This window comes from Astyanax mexicanus, chromosome 9 (assembly GCF_023375975.1).
Source record: "Astyanax mexicanus isolate ESR-SI-001 chromosome 9, AstMex3_surface, whole genome shotgun sequence".
In the NCBI taxonomy this organism is placed as follows: domain Eukaryota; kingdom Metazoa; phylum Chordata; class Actinopteri; order Characiformes; family Acestrorhamphidae; genus Astyanax; species Astyanax mexicanus.
In genome coordinates, this window is record NC_064416.1 from 9,550,837 (window position 1) to 9,565,000 (window position 14,164).

At 41.2% G+C, this 14,164-nt stretch overlaps 1 protein-coding gene across 1 annotated transcript in view; it reads right to left on the reverse strand.

Moving 5' to 3' along the window:
- The window catches only part of rasa2 (RAS p21 protein activator 2), a 54,263-nt gene that overhangs the window by 18,769 nt on the left and 21,330 nt on the right, over window positions 1-14,164 (reverse strand). Inside the window, exons 4-8 of the mRNA XM_049483246.1 lie at window positions 13,930-14,024; window positions 8,531-8,607; window positions 7,344-7,427; window positions 2,732-2,804; window positions 901-977 (exon numbers count right to left, since the gene is read on the reverse strand). Of these exons, the coding sequence (XP_049339203.1) occupies window positions 901-977; window positions 2,732-2,804; window positions 7,344-7,427; window positions 8,531-8,607; window positions 13,930-14,024 (406 nt within the window). The remainder of the gene's footprint in view (window positions 1-900; window positions 978-2,731; window positions 2,805-7,343; window positions 7,428-8,530; window positions 8,608-13,929; window positions 14,025-14,164) is intronic.

Genomic DNA, 14,164 nt, shown 5'->3' on the forward strand with positions numbered 1-14,164 from the left:
AGTTTTTTTTTGGTCACACCCCTGCATTGTTTTTTTTTTTTATCAAATATTCAGCTTTAAATAAAAAATGAAAAAATGAATCATGAAACACACACACACACACACACACACACACACACACACACACACACACACCACTCTATCGTAAGTAATCATTTTCTCACAGAGGGGGGCCTCATATGGAAAAGAATTGCAAGCTGCAAGAGCTTAGCAGAGCACACAGCAAACAAACTCTTATTGTCTCACACACACACACACACACACACATACACACACATACACCTGACCGATATGAATATTATTTGACTGGTACTGATGTACTGTTCTAATATCTGAGATTGACTGTTTATAAAGTTCTTCTTTGAATAAATCATTTAAATAATACAGATTTTGTAGCATAAAGAATTAGAGCATCCCAGAAATCTTAAAATTTAATTTAATATCAAAACTGAGCCTTAAACAATAGTCAAACACTAAGCATCATTGTTTTAACAGATTTCAGTAACAGCCAACATCACCAGTCATCTGATCTATCGGTCAGACTTTGACATCCTGTGAAGGCCACACCTGGACTTACCTGTGCTCTTCAGTAGAATGCTTAAGGATCAGACAAATACCACAGTAATTAAATTACACACTCTAAATGTAGGTATGCTGATATACACTGAGGTGGACCTCAATTCGCTTATTAGGGTAAATCCAAACAAGCAACAGAAGCTGTGGAAAAACAAACACACTACTGGGCGGAGCCTATGCATTAATACAATTTGTTAGAAATGTTTACTTAAAATTGTTTAGTTCAGCCTAATGTGTTATTATTTTATACCAATAGAAATCGTGCAAAACACCAGTGGATGAACTCTAAGAGTATAAAGATCTGCTGTACGGAAATAAACTCACTTGATCTCCAGTTTCTCAATGTCCTCCTCCTCCACCTGAAAGTGGGACTTCTTGGTGTAGCTGCTGGATCTGGACACCTGGAGCGAGGAATTGAAAATGCACGTTACGGTCACCGCACTGCAGTACAATTACAATTACACCTCCACAATTCATCCATCAGTGGCAGTGAAAACACACTCAAACACACTTACACACTCAGCATTCCAAAGCCAAGGCTGCAGCTGAGATACACTGCATTTCTCTGCTGATTTTGAGGAGGCAGTGAACCCACAAGTCACTGCACATGTACAAAGCAAAGAAAAAAACGCACCACAAACAAAGTGTTCCGGTTAGCCAAGCTGATATTAGCTAGCGGCGAAAGAGCTTGGGGCGTTTAGCAGCTAATGCTAATACTGCTCCAGTCTTGGTGCTGGAGAAGGAAACTCCTTTATAATGTTGTACTTCAGCAGACTGGCTTTACTCCTTATTAGATGACTGGCAGGCTTCATACATAAGGCACACCTGATTATAAAGTGCACAGTCATTTTTTGGAAAAATTAAAGGATTTTAAATGCACCTTAGAGTGCAAAAAATACAGTATTGAAAATTATTCTATTTCATCACTTACTTTTCTAAGAAATTATTTTACACTCTTAATTGATTCAGTTTCCCATGATACAGGTCCTTTAACTTTTATAGAAGATGTTCTTGTGTAAAACAGGACTTTAATGGGGTCAAATAAGAATACACTGAAATGAGGAGAGAGGAAGTGCTCACATCACAGAATCAAAGTAAATGACACCAATGAGAATCACTGGTACAATCCTAGATTATGCTGCTTGGCATCAGCAGCCGAAGTCTGAGAGGGAACAACTGGTCATGCTCTCCCTGGGTGGGTAGATGGAGTTCTCTCTCCACATCACTCCCACTGTGATGTGCTGATGTATCAGAGCTGGGTTGCTGTGTTTTTTTAATCTGAGCACTCTGGCTACTTCAGCTGATACTGCATCAATTGAAGTTGGAAAAGAGGCGGTGGCTGACTTCACATGTATCAGAGGAGGCATATGCGAGATAACCAAGTGTTTGGGGCATTACTAGAGCTAGAGGGAGTCCTATTAAGGGGGTTGGGTAAGTAGTCTCTTAAATTAATTTACCTAGCTAGTGTGGGACATACAGCTCTGTAAAAAAACAATAGACCACATTGAAATAGTGAGTTTCTTTAATTTTACCAAATTGAAAACCTCTGGATTATAATCAAGAGGAAGATGGATGATCACAAGTCATCAAACCAAGCTGAACTGCTTGAATTTTTGCCCCAGGAGTAAAGGCTTAAAGTTATCCAAAAGCAGTGTGTAAGACTGGTGGAGGAGAACATGCCAAAATGCATGAAAACTGTGATTAAAAACCAGGGTTATTCCACCAAATATTGATTTTAGAACTCTTATAACTTGTTTTCTCAAAGCTCTGCATCTTTTTTTTGTGATTTCAGCCATTTCTCATTTTCTGCAAATAAATGCTCTAAATGACAATATTTTTATTTGGAATTTGGGAGAAATGTCCGTAGTTTATAGAATAAAACAATAATGTTTATTTAACTCAGACACATACCTATAAAAAGCAAAATCAGAGAAACCGATTGAGAAACTTAAGTTAACTTTTTTTTTACAGAGCTGTACATTAGTCAGTGTCAGTATAAACATATATATATATCAATTTTTTCACTAATTTGACAAACACCAAAAGTGTCTTTGGCTAAATAGTATCATTTTTTGAAAATTCGGCAGACTCCTAGTGCCAATAGTGGTGTAGTGTAAACAGATCACAGCTCTCACTGCTGCAGTCCTGCATTTACCTCAAAGTAAAAGGTTTCATCAAAGTGAGGGTCACTGGTTTTCTTCTTCACTTTCGTCTTTCTCTGATCAGACCTGCAGCGGAAGAGCGTGAGAGACAGAGAGAGAGAGAGAGAGAGAGAGGGACAGAGATGAATGAAGGAGTAATAATGTGTGATCTGTTCCTGTTTCAGTTCATCACAGTCTGCACTGGGTTCTTCCCTCATTCAGGTTTTGTTTACCACACTTCCTTTACATAAGTTTACATACCTTTCCACAAACTTTACATAAAAACTTCCTTCACACTTTCCATAAACAGAGCGGCCAGTGTCAGCGTTCCCTGCACTCACATTCTTTGTTATGGAAAGTCTCTTTCTGTCATAATCATAAACATAGAGGGGGAGTATGTGAAGGAGAGATTGAGAGTGTGTGGGTGTGTGTCCAACACTCGGTCACCTTCTGCACTCAATGCACACCTTTCAATTTGCTACCTTACAGGAAGAGCCACACCAGTGTGCTAAATAAGGGTACATGTGGGTGTGTGTGTGAGTTGTGGAGGCTAAATGACTGGAAGCAAAACTGTTAAACGTTAGCACAAAAAAAATATCTGAGACGCTAAACATTACAGTCCTCCAAACGCAAGATACTCTACAGAAACCACCCCCCAAACCAAGACACTCTACAGAAACCACCCCCCAAACCAATACACTCTACAGAAACCACCCCCCAAACCAAGACACTCTACAGAAACAACCCCCCAAACCCAAGACACTCTACAGAAACCATCCTCAAAACAAAGACACTCTACAGAACCACCCCCAAACCCAAGACAGTCTACAGAAACCACCCCCCAAACGCAAGATACTCTACAGAAACCACCCTCCAAACCAAGACACTCTACAGAAACCGCCCCCAAACAAAACACTCGACAGAAACAACCCCCAAACCAAGATACTCTACAGAAACTTCCCTCCAAACCCAAGACACTCTACAGAAACTGACCCCCAAACCAAAACACGCTACAGAAACAACCCCCCAAACCAAGACACTCTATAGAAACCACCCCCCAAACCAAGACACTCTACAGAAAACGCCCTCCAAACCAAGACACTCAACAGAAACCGCCCTCCAAACCAAGACACTCTACACAAACCGCCCTCCAAACCAAGACACTCTACAGAAACCGCCTTCCAAACCAAGATACTCTACAGATACTGCCCTCCAAACCCAAGACACTCTACAGAAACTGACCCCCAAACCAAAACACTCTACAGAAACCACCCCCCAAACCAAGACACGCTACAGAAACAACCCCCCAAACCAAGACACTCTATAGAAACCACCCTCCAAACCAAGACATTCTACAGAAACCACCCCCTGAAACAAGACACTCCATAGAAACCACCCTCCAAACTACGACACTCTACAGAAACCGCCCTCCAAACACTCTACAGACACTGCTCCCAAACAAGACACTCTACAGAAACAACCCCCCAAACCAAGACACTCTATAGAAACAACCCTCCAAACCAAGACACTCTATAGAAACAACCCTCCAAACCAAGACACTCTACAGAAACCACCCCCCAAACCAAGACACTCTACAGACACTGCCCTTCAAACCCAAGACACTCTATAGAAACAACCCTCCAAACCAAGACACTCTATAGAAACAGTCCTCCAAACCAAGACACTCTACAGAAACAACCCCCCCCAAACCAAGACACTCTACAGACACTGCCCTTCAAACCCAAGACACTCTACAGAAACAACCCCCAAACCAAGACACTCTATAGAAACAACCCTCCAAACCAAGACACTACAGAAACAACCCCCCAAACCAAGACACTCTACAGACACTGCCCTTCAAACCCAAGACACTCTACAGAAACTGCCCACCAAACCAAAGACACTCTATAGAAACCACCCTCCAAACCCAAGACACTCTACAGAAACCAACCTCCAAACCAAGACACTCTGCAGAATCCACCCTCTAAACCAAGACACTCTATAGAAACCACCCTCCAAACCAAGACACTCCACAGAAACAAGCCCCCAAATCAAGACACTCTACAGACACTGCCCCAAACAAGACACTCTAAAGAAACATTCTCTAAACCCAAGACACTCTACAGAAACCAACCTCCAAACCAAGACATTCGACAGAGACTGTCTTGTAACTTGAGTCACTCTTTAGAAACCAGCCTCCAAACCAAGACACTCTACAGAAACCACCCTCCTAACCAAGACACTCTACAGAAACCGCCTTCCAAACCCAAGACACTTGACAGAAACAACCCTCCAAACCCAAGACACTCTACAGAAACCGCCTTCCAAACCCAAGACACTCGACAGAAACAACCCTCCAAACCCAAGACACTCTAAAGAAACCACCCCCCAAACCAAGACATTCTACAGAAACAGTCCTCCAAACCAAGACACTCTACAGAAACCAACCCTCCAAACCAAGACACTCTAGAGAAACAACCCTCCAAACCAAGACACTCTACAGAAACAACCCCCCAAACCAAGACACTCTACAGACACTGCCCTTCAAACCCAAGACACTCTACAGAAACCACAACCCAAACCAAGACACTCTACAGAAACAACCCCCCAAACCAAGAAACTCTACAGAAACAACCCCCCAAACCAAGAAACTCTATAGAAACAACCCTCCAAACCAAGACACTACAGAAACAACCCCCCAAACCAAGAAACTCTATAGAAACAACCCTCCAAACCAAGACACTACAGAAACAACCCCCCAAACTAAGACACTCTACAGAAACCAACCTCCAAACCAAGACATTCGACAGAGACTGTCTTGTAACTTGAGTCACTCTTTAGAAACCAGCCTCCAAACCAAGACACTCTACAGAAACCACCCTCCTAACCAAGACACTCTACAGAAACCGCCTTCCAAACCCAAGACACTTGACAGAAACAACCCTCCAAACCAAGACACTCTAAAGAAACAACCCCCCAAACCAAGACACTCTACAGAAACCAACCTCCAAACCAAGACATTCGACAGAGACTGTCTTGTAACTTGAGTCACTCTTTAGAAACCAGCCTCCAAACCAAGACACTTGACAGAAACAACCCTCCAAACCAAGACACTCTAAAGAAACAACCCCCCAAACCAAGACACTCTACAGAAACCGCCTTCCAAACCCAAGACACTTGACAGAAACAACCCTCCAAACCCAAGACACTCTAAAGAAACCACCCCCAAACCAAGACACTCTACAGAAACCACCCCCCAAACCAAGACATTCTACAGAGACTGCCCTCTAAACCCAAAACACTTTACAAAAACAACCCTGCAAACCATGACACTCTACAGAAACCACCCTCCTAACCAAGACACTCTACAGAAACCGCCTTCCAAACCAAGACACTCTACAGAAACCGCCTTCCAAACCCAAGACACTCTACAAAAACAACCCTGCAAACCAAGACACTCTACAAAAACCTCCTCTACACCAGAGACACGATATAGAAAGTGTCCTTCAAACCAGAGACTCTCTACAGAAACCATCCTCCATCCCAAGAAACTCTACAGACACAGTCCTCTAATCTGAGACAGTTTTCTGTCAGTTTTTCAGTTTTCTTGAAGGACAGATTCCTGGACATTTTTGTTCTTTTTCTGCTCAACCATACCTCATCTATCAAATGCCAGGTTAAGCACATCCTACAATCAAACCTAGACAAGATACAGAAATTACCAACCAAACCAAGACACTCTAGAGAGACCAATCTCCAAAAGTGAGACACTATACAGAAACCTCCTCTAAACCAGTCTTCTAAACTGAGACAGTTTGCACAAGTGGTGGGGAATTCCGTTCCTTGAAAGACAGATTCCTGCTTAATCATACTTATTCAACGTACCTGTCAAATGCTAGGATTTTTACATCTGTTACAGCAGAAACCACCTACCAAACCTAGACAAGCTACAGAAATCACCAACCAAACAAAGATGCTCTACAGAAACAGTCCTCCAAACAGAGACACTCCATTGAAATCATCATCTAAATCCAGACACTCAACAGAAATCCCCCTCTAATGAAAACACTTGTTGAAATGTTACATTTTCACTTTTGCACATTTTGCACTCTGCACATTACACTTAACAGTGCTCATCTCATTAATCACACAAAGGTTGTAAGACTTTCTAAGCTCTATACAGTGTGTACCATTTTTCCATATTGTTATGATATTGTGATCTAATGTACCTGTGTTTGTAGGCCTGCCACATTTTTAGATTCAAATCAAATCATGTCACATTATTAACCTTTCATTTAATAGATATGCATGAATAGCATGACTAACCATTTTTGCTGTTCTTAATACTCCCTATTGTTTTTTTTAGTAAGAAGAGATGAATATGTGAGCTAATTTGTTAATGTTTTAATTTATTTATGATATATTTACTTACACAGATACCATCGATTGCAAGAATTTCTTGGATATCTTTTAATATATCTTTCAAAAAATGTGTTATCATGACAGATATATGTGTATGTTAGTCTTCAACATCAGCAAACTACAGCTTTGATTTCACAGTCTTGAGGCCTGTAGAATGTGTCGGTGTTGTGGTGTGTGTGTGTGTGTGTGTGTGTGTGTATTTACCTGGAGGGTCCAATGAGTGTTACTGATGCGAAAGAGTCACAGTTCTGCCCACTTATCAAGGGTAAGCCCTGGCACTCGATTATTCTAAAACACACACAGGTATTTCAGGTTATTATAAAGGACATTTTAAGTTACAATGAACAATATATGAACATCTTATTGTCCTACACTTTTAACAATAAAAAATACTGAGGAACCTTTAAGGCAGGGGTCGGTAATAAGTGGCCCGCAAGCATGTGAGGTTTTTTGAACTATAAGAAATGCTAATGAAAAAAAATCAATGTAAAAAAAGCTTCTCTGGCGAGCTTTTGTTTACATTCCTCCCCTGTCTCTCTGTCGCGCTCAGCCCGACTTTAGTTTCCGCCTGTTCTCTTTTTACCACCCGTTCTTGGGCTCCCTATCTCCTTATAATGAATCCGTTTTTTTCCTGGCTGTGTCCCAATTCACTAGCCGGGGCAGCGATAGTGTATTGGACCATGACCTTGATAACACATGCGTGAGGAGTGGTGTGTTTAAATATTTTTTTTTCTTTCTTCTTGGGTTTACCTTGTTTGAGATCAACTGCTCTGCAATTGGGTTCAACAACCCTCTGGGCTGGAGAGCTACTAGTCTGTAGCACTCCATCCCATTACACTTCATTTTCCAAAACAGAATTTTTTTTTTGTGGCCGCCACCTAATGGTTTGAAAAATATTTGGCCAGCTACCAAACTTAACCAGACCCCTGCTTTAGGGTTTCTTGTAAGAACCCATTAAGCTGCATCAAGGAACCTTTAATTAAAAAAAAAAGCCTTTAAGAAAGATTTTAAGGAGAAAACCATTTCCCAAAGGTTTCCTGAATTACCTAAATGGGTTCCTCCACAGTGTTAAATTAAGGAACTTCTAAACGATCCTCTATATAGCTCTTATAAGCGTACACAATCTGTTATTTTCATAAAATAGGACAGTAATTGATTACATATGTGTAGAAGTTTCATTTAAAGCAGGTTTTGTAATAGACAGACAGACAGACAGTGTGAATGGAGGGGAGTGGTAACACTGAGGCTAAAACAAAGGCTCAGTTGCGGCAGCATGCGCTTCCTGTTGCATCGCATCACTTCCTCTTTTATCAGCCTACTCAGTCTCACTCACACACACAAACACACACACACACACACTAAAATAAAGTAAAGTAAAGGGCGTCTCTTACCTGACTTGCAGCCGCGGAGAGACCGGCCCATTATCTGTGATCAGCTCATTCAGCTTCATCTCCAGGTGAACCTTCCCCTAAGAACACACACACATTCCCTCAGTTAAGAACAGTGTGAGTGTGTGTGTGTGTGTGTGTGTGTGTGTGTGCATACATAAAACACACTTATATCTCCAGCTGTTCTGAATCTTTGACACTTCCTTTGATCTCTGATCTTTCTTTGATCACCTGTTGCTCTGGGGCTCACGTGGGTCTAACATGGGCTAGATTGGCTCTGAGTGTGTTTTCACATTAATTCATTACTCTGCAGGTGGAAGATACTAGTGTTTAAAATACTTCAATAGAAGTTGAAGTATCATCTCAAGCTTTTTACTTTTTAAAATTTCAAAAGTAATTTCAAAAGTAATCAAAAGTAAACTACTTAAAGTATAAAAGTAAAAGTAATGTATTGTAATTGTGCACTTCTAAAAGCCATAATGACTATAATGTTAAAATATTAAAATGTTAATGTTGATACATTTGGGATGCACCAGGCTCCTCCCTGTTTCAGCTGCATATATGCTCATTGTAAATGAATGTATTTTAGTAGAATGTAAATAAATTAAAGGTAAAGCTTAGTTGGACTGGAGTTTGTCTGGAGTTCTCTTGAGTCTCTGCACAGATCATCTTCATACTAGACTACATACGTCTGCTATGTTCTTGGTTCAGTGTGGTGCGTGACCTGATGTGCAGGTGTAATCGATCAAAGTATAAACCAATAGGGAGTCGGAATGGTATATGTTTATACTTCTTTACATCCAACACAGATACAATCAGATTCACTCTATCTGGATGGAGAGATTTATCTGGATAGGGGTTTTATTGAATGATGAGAAGCCGGAATGAAAACGAGCTGAAATGAAATAGGAGTAACGAGGCTGTTTTTAAAATGTAAGGAGTAGAAAGTTCAGATAATTGTGTGAAAATGTGAGGAGTAGAAGAAAAAGTCAGCTCAAAAATAAATAATTACTCCAGTAAAGTGGAGATAACCAACATTTCTGTATAAATAAGGTAATAAATTATTTGAACTTTGTTACATTCCCATCTAGGCTCGAAGCGCAGTGTACAACCCAGATTTGGTCCATGTTTAACCCATCCTATGGCATTTATATATGAAGCTAATGAGGGAACCATGGGTAAAACTTTATTGGACACAGTTGGGCTGAACTTACAGACCCCACATGGACATGTTATCTGGGCACCTGCCTACCCACCCTGCTACCTGTCTGTTAAATGGGAATGGTGGGCGATTGGCAGATTAGGAACGATTGTGAACTCTGAATCTGACTCGTCACTCTGCCGACTCTCTGACTCACCCCTCCGTCCTTCACTCTGCTGAGGTTGACTGGTGTGTACTAAACACAGTTCTGCATACACCAAACACACACAAAAACAGGATGTGGAGCAGAGCTCAGACTGCTGATACGCCATTGGGCCCACGAGCAAAGGGTGACTAATCAAACAGGGATGCGATTGGACCACACAATAACTATGAATAACAGTGATGTGATCTGATTGGACGAAACCATGAGCAGTGACTAACCACACAGGGGAAGTGAGGCTGTGTGTTCATATATACAGTGTGTGTGTTTGTGTGTGTGTGTATGTGTGTGTGTGTGTGACAGCAGCAGATGAAACACTTGCATCCGCCCTGCTAGCTGAGAGAAGTGTCATGTGAAACGATTCATTAATCTGTTAGGTTAGCATCTCACACTCACACACACACACACACACACACACACACACTTTAACCGTTAGCAGTCTCAGTCACTACTAGTGATGTGAAAGTCATGCTGTAAGATTAATTGAATGATTTCACACTCAGTTACTGAATCAGATGAATCAGTACTGTATCATTTACAGAGGGGAAAAGCATAGCTATTGTTGTTTACAAGTTTGCCCAGTTTGTTGTTTTCTTTACACAAATAATAAATAAACAAAGTTTTGAAAAATGGAAGCTGTCCAAATAGAATGTAATCAGATTAGAAATTCTGAACAGTGATCAGTCTTAACAGGAGTAAACTCGGTCAGTAGCAGCCGGAAGCTCAGTGGTGAACAGATCGGTGACTAACAGTTTGGAGAGAAACAGGATAGTAAAGAAGAGTTCAGTGGCGAACAGCTCAGTGGTAAACAGTTTTTTGATGAACAGGTCAGGGGTGAACGAGTCAGTAGTAAACAGTTCACTGGGGAACAGCTCAGTGGCAAGCCATTAAGTGGTGAACAGTTTAGCTAAAATATTCTGGCAGGAAACAGGTCAGTGGTCAACAGATCAATGGCGAACAGTTCAGTGACAAACAGTTCCGCGAGAAACAGGACCGTAAAGAAGAGATGAGTGGCGAACAGCTCAATGGTGAACGGCTCAGTGACAAAGAGTTTAAAGAGAAACAAGAAAGTGGCGAACAGATCAGGAGCAAAAAGCTCAGTGAGAAACAGTACAGTGGTGAAGAGTTCAGTGGCGAACAGCTCAGTGGTAACCAGTTCTGTGATGAACAGGTCAGGGGTGAACGAGTCAGTGGTAAACAGTCCACTGGCAAAAAGATTAGTGACAAACAGTTCTCTGGTGAATAGCTCAGTGGCAAACCGTTAAGTGGTGAACAGTTCAGCGGCAAACATTTCAGCAGGAAACAGGTCAGTGGTGAACAGATCAATGGCGACCAGTTCAGTGACAAACAGTTCGGAGAGAAACAGGGCCGTAAAGAAGAGATGAGTGGCGAACAGCTCAATGGTGACCGGCTCAGTGAGAAACAGGACAGTGGTGAATAGTTCAGTGGTGAATAGTTCAGTGGAAAACAGTCCACTGGTAAACAGATTAGTGACAAACAGTTCACTGGGGAACAGCTCATTGGCAAACCGTTAAGTGGTGAACAGTTCAGCTGCAAACATTTCAGCAGGAAACAGGACAATGGTGAACAGTTCAGTGACAAACAGTTTGGAGAGACAGGACAGTTGTGAAGAGTTCAGTGGCGAACAGCTCAGTGGTAAACAGTTCTGTGATGAACAGTTCGGAGAGAAACAGGACAGTAGTGAAAAGTTCAGTGGTGAACAGTTCAGTGGCATACATTTCGGAAGGAAACAGGACAGAGATGAACAGTCCACTAGCGAACAGGTTAGTAACAAACAGTTCAGCAGGAGACAGGTCAGTAAAGAACAGTTTAGTAAAAACCTTTTAGCAGAGATCAGTTCAGTAGGAAACAGTTCAAGCTGAGTAAAGAGCAGCTGCTGGAGATCAGAACTGTGTGATTTCACTTTCAGCACTGAATCGGATCATTATGATCACATCTTATTAGAATCAGTGCTGATTTAAAGTTGAACTCATACTTGTCTATTGCCTGAGCTGCACCTGTCCCTGAACCTGATCTACACCTGTCCCACATCTGAGACACACCTTGCCCACATGCATTATCTGCACTTGTGTCGTGCCTACAAGACACCTGTCCTGTAGCTGAGCAGAGTGTGTTCAAAAGTCCAGACCAACCTGGCTGAGGAGTCCTTCAGAATCAGACATTCTGGCCTAAACCAAGCTTCACATTAGCTTTACATACAGATGACTACTAATGTGGTGTGTGTGTGGTAATACCAGTGTCTCAGTACCCCTCAGGTCTAAAGGTTGGAGTGTGTTTAGTGTTCTAGTTTTACTGTGGAAGTAAAAAAAAAGAGATGCACCAAATATATTTGGCAACCAAAATTTATTCTGCCAAAAATGTCAAAAAAGAACAGTGTAAAAAAAATGTAAGGCCTATACCCTTTTTTTTCCATTTATAACCATAATCACACATGGTACCCATCTAGACTCTGCAACATGGGTTCATACATTTTTAACTGATTTCCCTGATTTTTTAATGTGTTTTTCATGCCTTCAAGGCAAATTTTTATGACCATACAATTTTTAAAACAGTGCAGACATGGACAATAAAACAAAAAATCAACTAAAACTATAATCAAAATTCAATATAGTATATCTAAAATTAATCTAAACCCCAGTCTTTAATAATAAAATCTGTGTCAGATCCTGAGAGCTCCATTGTGTAGAGATAAATTACTGAATTAACTCTGTGTTAACGAATGTGTTTGCTCAAAAAGACTTTCTCCATCAATAAACTGAAACACAAAGATTTGTAGACCAAATTTCCATGACACTTACTTACAAAACGTTCTGGGTATTTTAATTTTTCCAAAACTTATCCAGGCCTGGAAATTTATATTTTCTAATTCCATGACTTTTCCAGGTTTTTCATGAGCATACAATCCCTGTATATGTAGAGCCAGCATGGAACTCGTGGACAAAACTTTCGGGGACCCATTTGTGTTGCCCCTGCAAAGCTCACATGGGTCGATCTTTTAACATTTAAATAGCATGTGCTTGTAAATATATCTACGCCGATGGGCGTGGTGGTCTTGAAGTGAGGTGGGTTCAGATCAATTTCTGGGACCTATATTGCTAACTTGGAAAACACAGGTGCGCCACTGACTGAATACAACCTAGACAGACATTTGACAGTCGTCAGTCAGACGTTCATTGCTATCTTGGCAACACAGGCATGTGTTGCTATAGTGCTGCCAAGTGGTTGCTATAGTGCTCCCAAGTGATTGCTATGTGGTTGCTATAGTGTTGCCAAGTGGTTGCAATGATATATAAGTCACTTGCTATGGTGTTACCAGGTGAATGCTAAGGTCATTATAGGGGGTTGCTATGGTATATAAAGATGATTGCTGTGGGGTTGCTAAGTGGTTGCTAGCTGGTCGCTAAGGTGGTTGCCATGTGGCTGCTAAGGTGTTGTCAGGGTGTTGCCAGGTGGTTCATTGCTAAGTTCTTTAAAACGGACTGCTATGGCATCCAAAGTGATTGCTAAGTGTTTTCTAGGTGGTTGCTATGGTGTTGCCAAGTGTATGCTAGGGTATTTACAGGTGATTGCTATCCAATGGTATCCAAAGTGATGAAAATGCAGAAATGATGTCATCTAAGCAAGAGAAGCAATTTTGAAGCTACTTTTCTGTTCCCGTAAATTACTTGCTGGCGTACCTTCAGAGTGTGAACACGCAGGCCAGAAGCACTGCGCTGTTAAAATAGCAATCCAAAATCAAACTAAAGTCAGAGCGCACCTGGCTCTTATAGGGAATGGCAAGTCACACTCCGATTGGTTTATTTCAGGTTTCGCCCAAAACACACCCATTAATAATTATTAAGTTAGTACATGCCTTTTGCATGTTTCAAGCCACGCAAGGAATACTTCTCCTTACGTTACGACAGCAAAGACACACTGACACACCCTAAACGAAGCTGCATGTTTGACAGCTTGCCTACAGATTGTTAAAATAGGTCCTATGATCTGCAGAAATAATAAAAATGAGTTTGAGCTTACCTGCACTTCAGAGTTGGGATCCACAGGCTGCAGCCCAAACCAGTGCTCCTTTCCACTGTACTTACTGAGATCATCCTTCCTAATAGACACTTTACCTAAAAACACACATACACACACCAGTTATCATCAGTAAACATTATAGTGTGTGTCAAATGCTGACATTGCAGAAAGAATAGAGAGTGTACTGGGAGTATACAGTAAATGTCCTTTATGTTTGTAACAAATATACATTTAC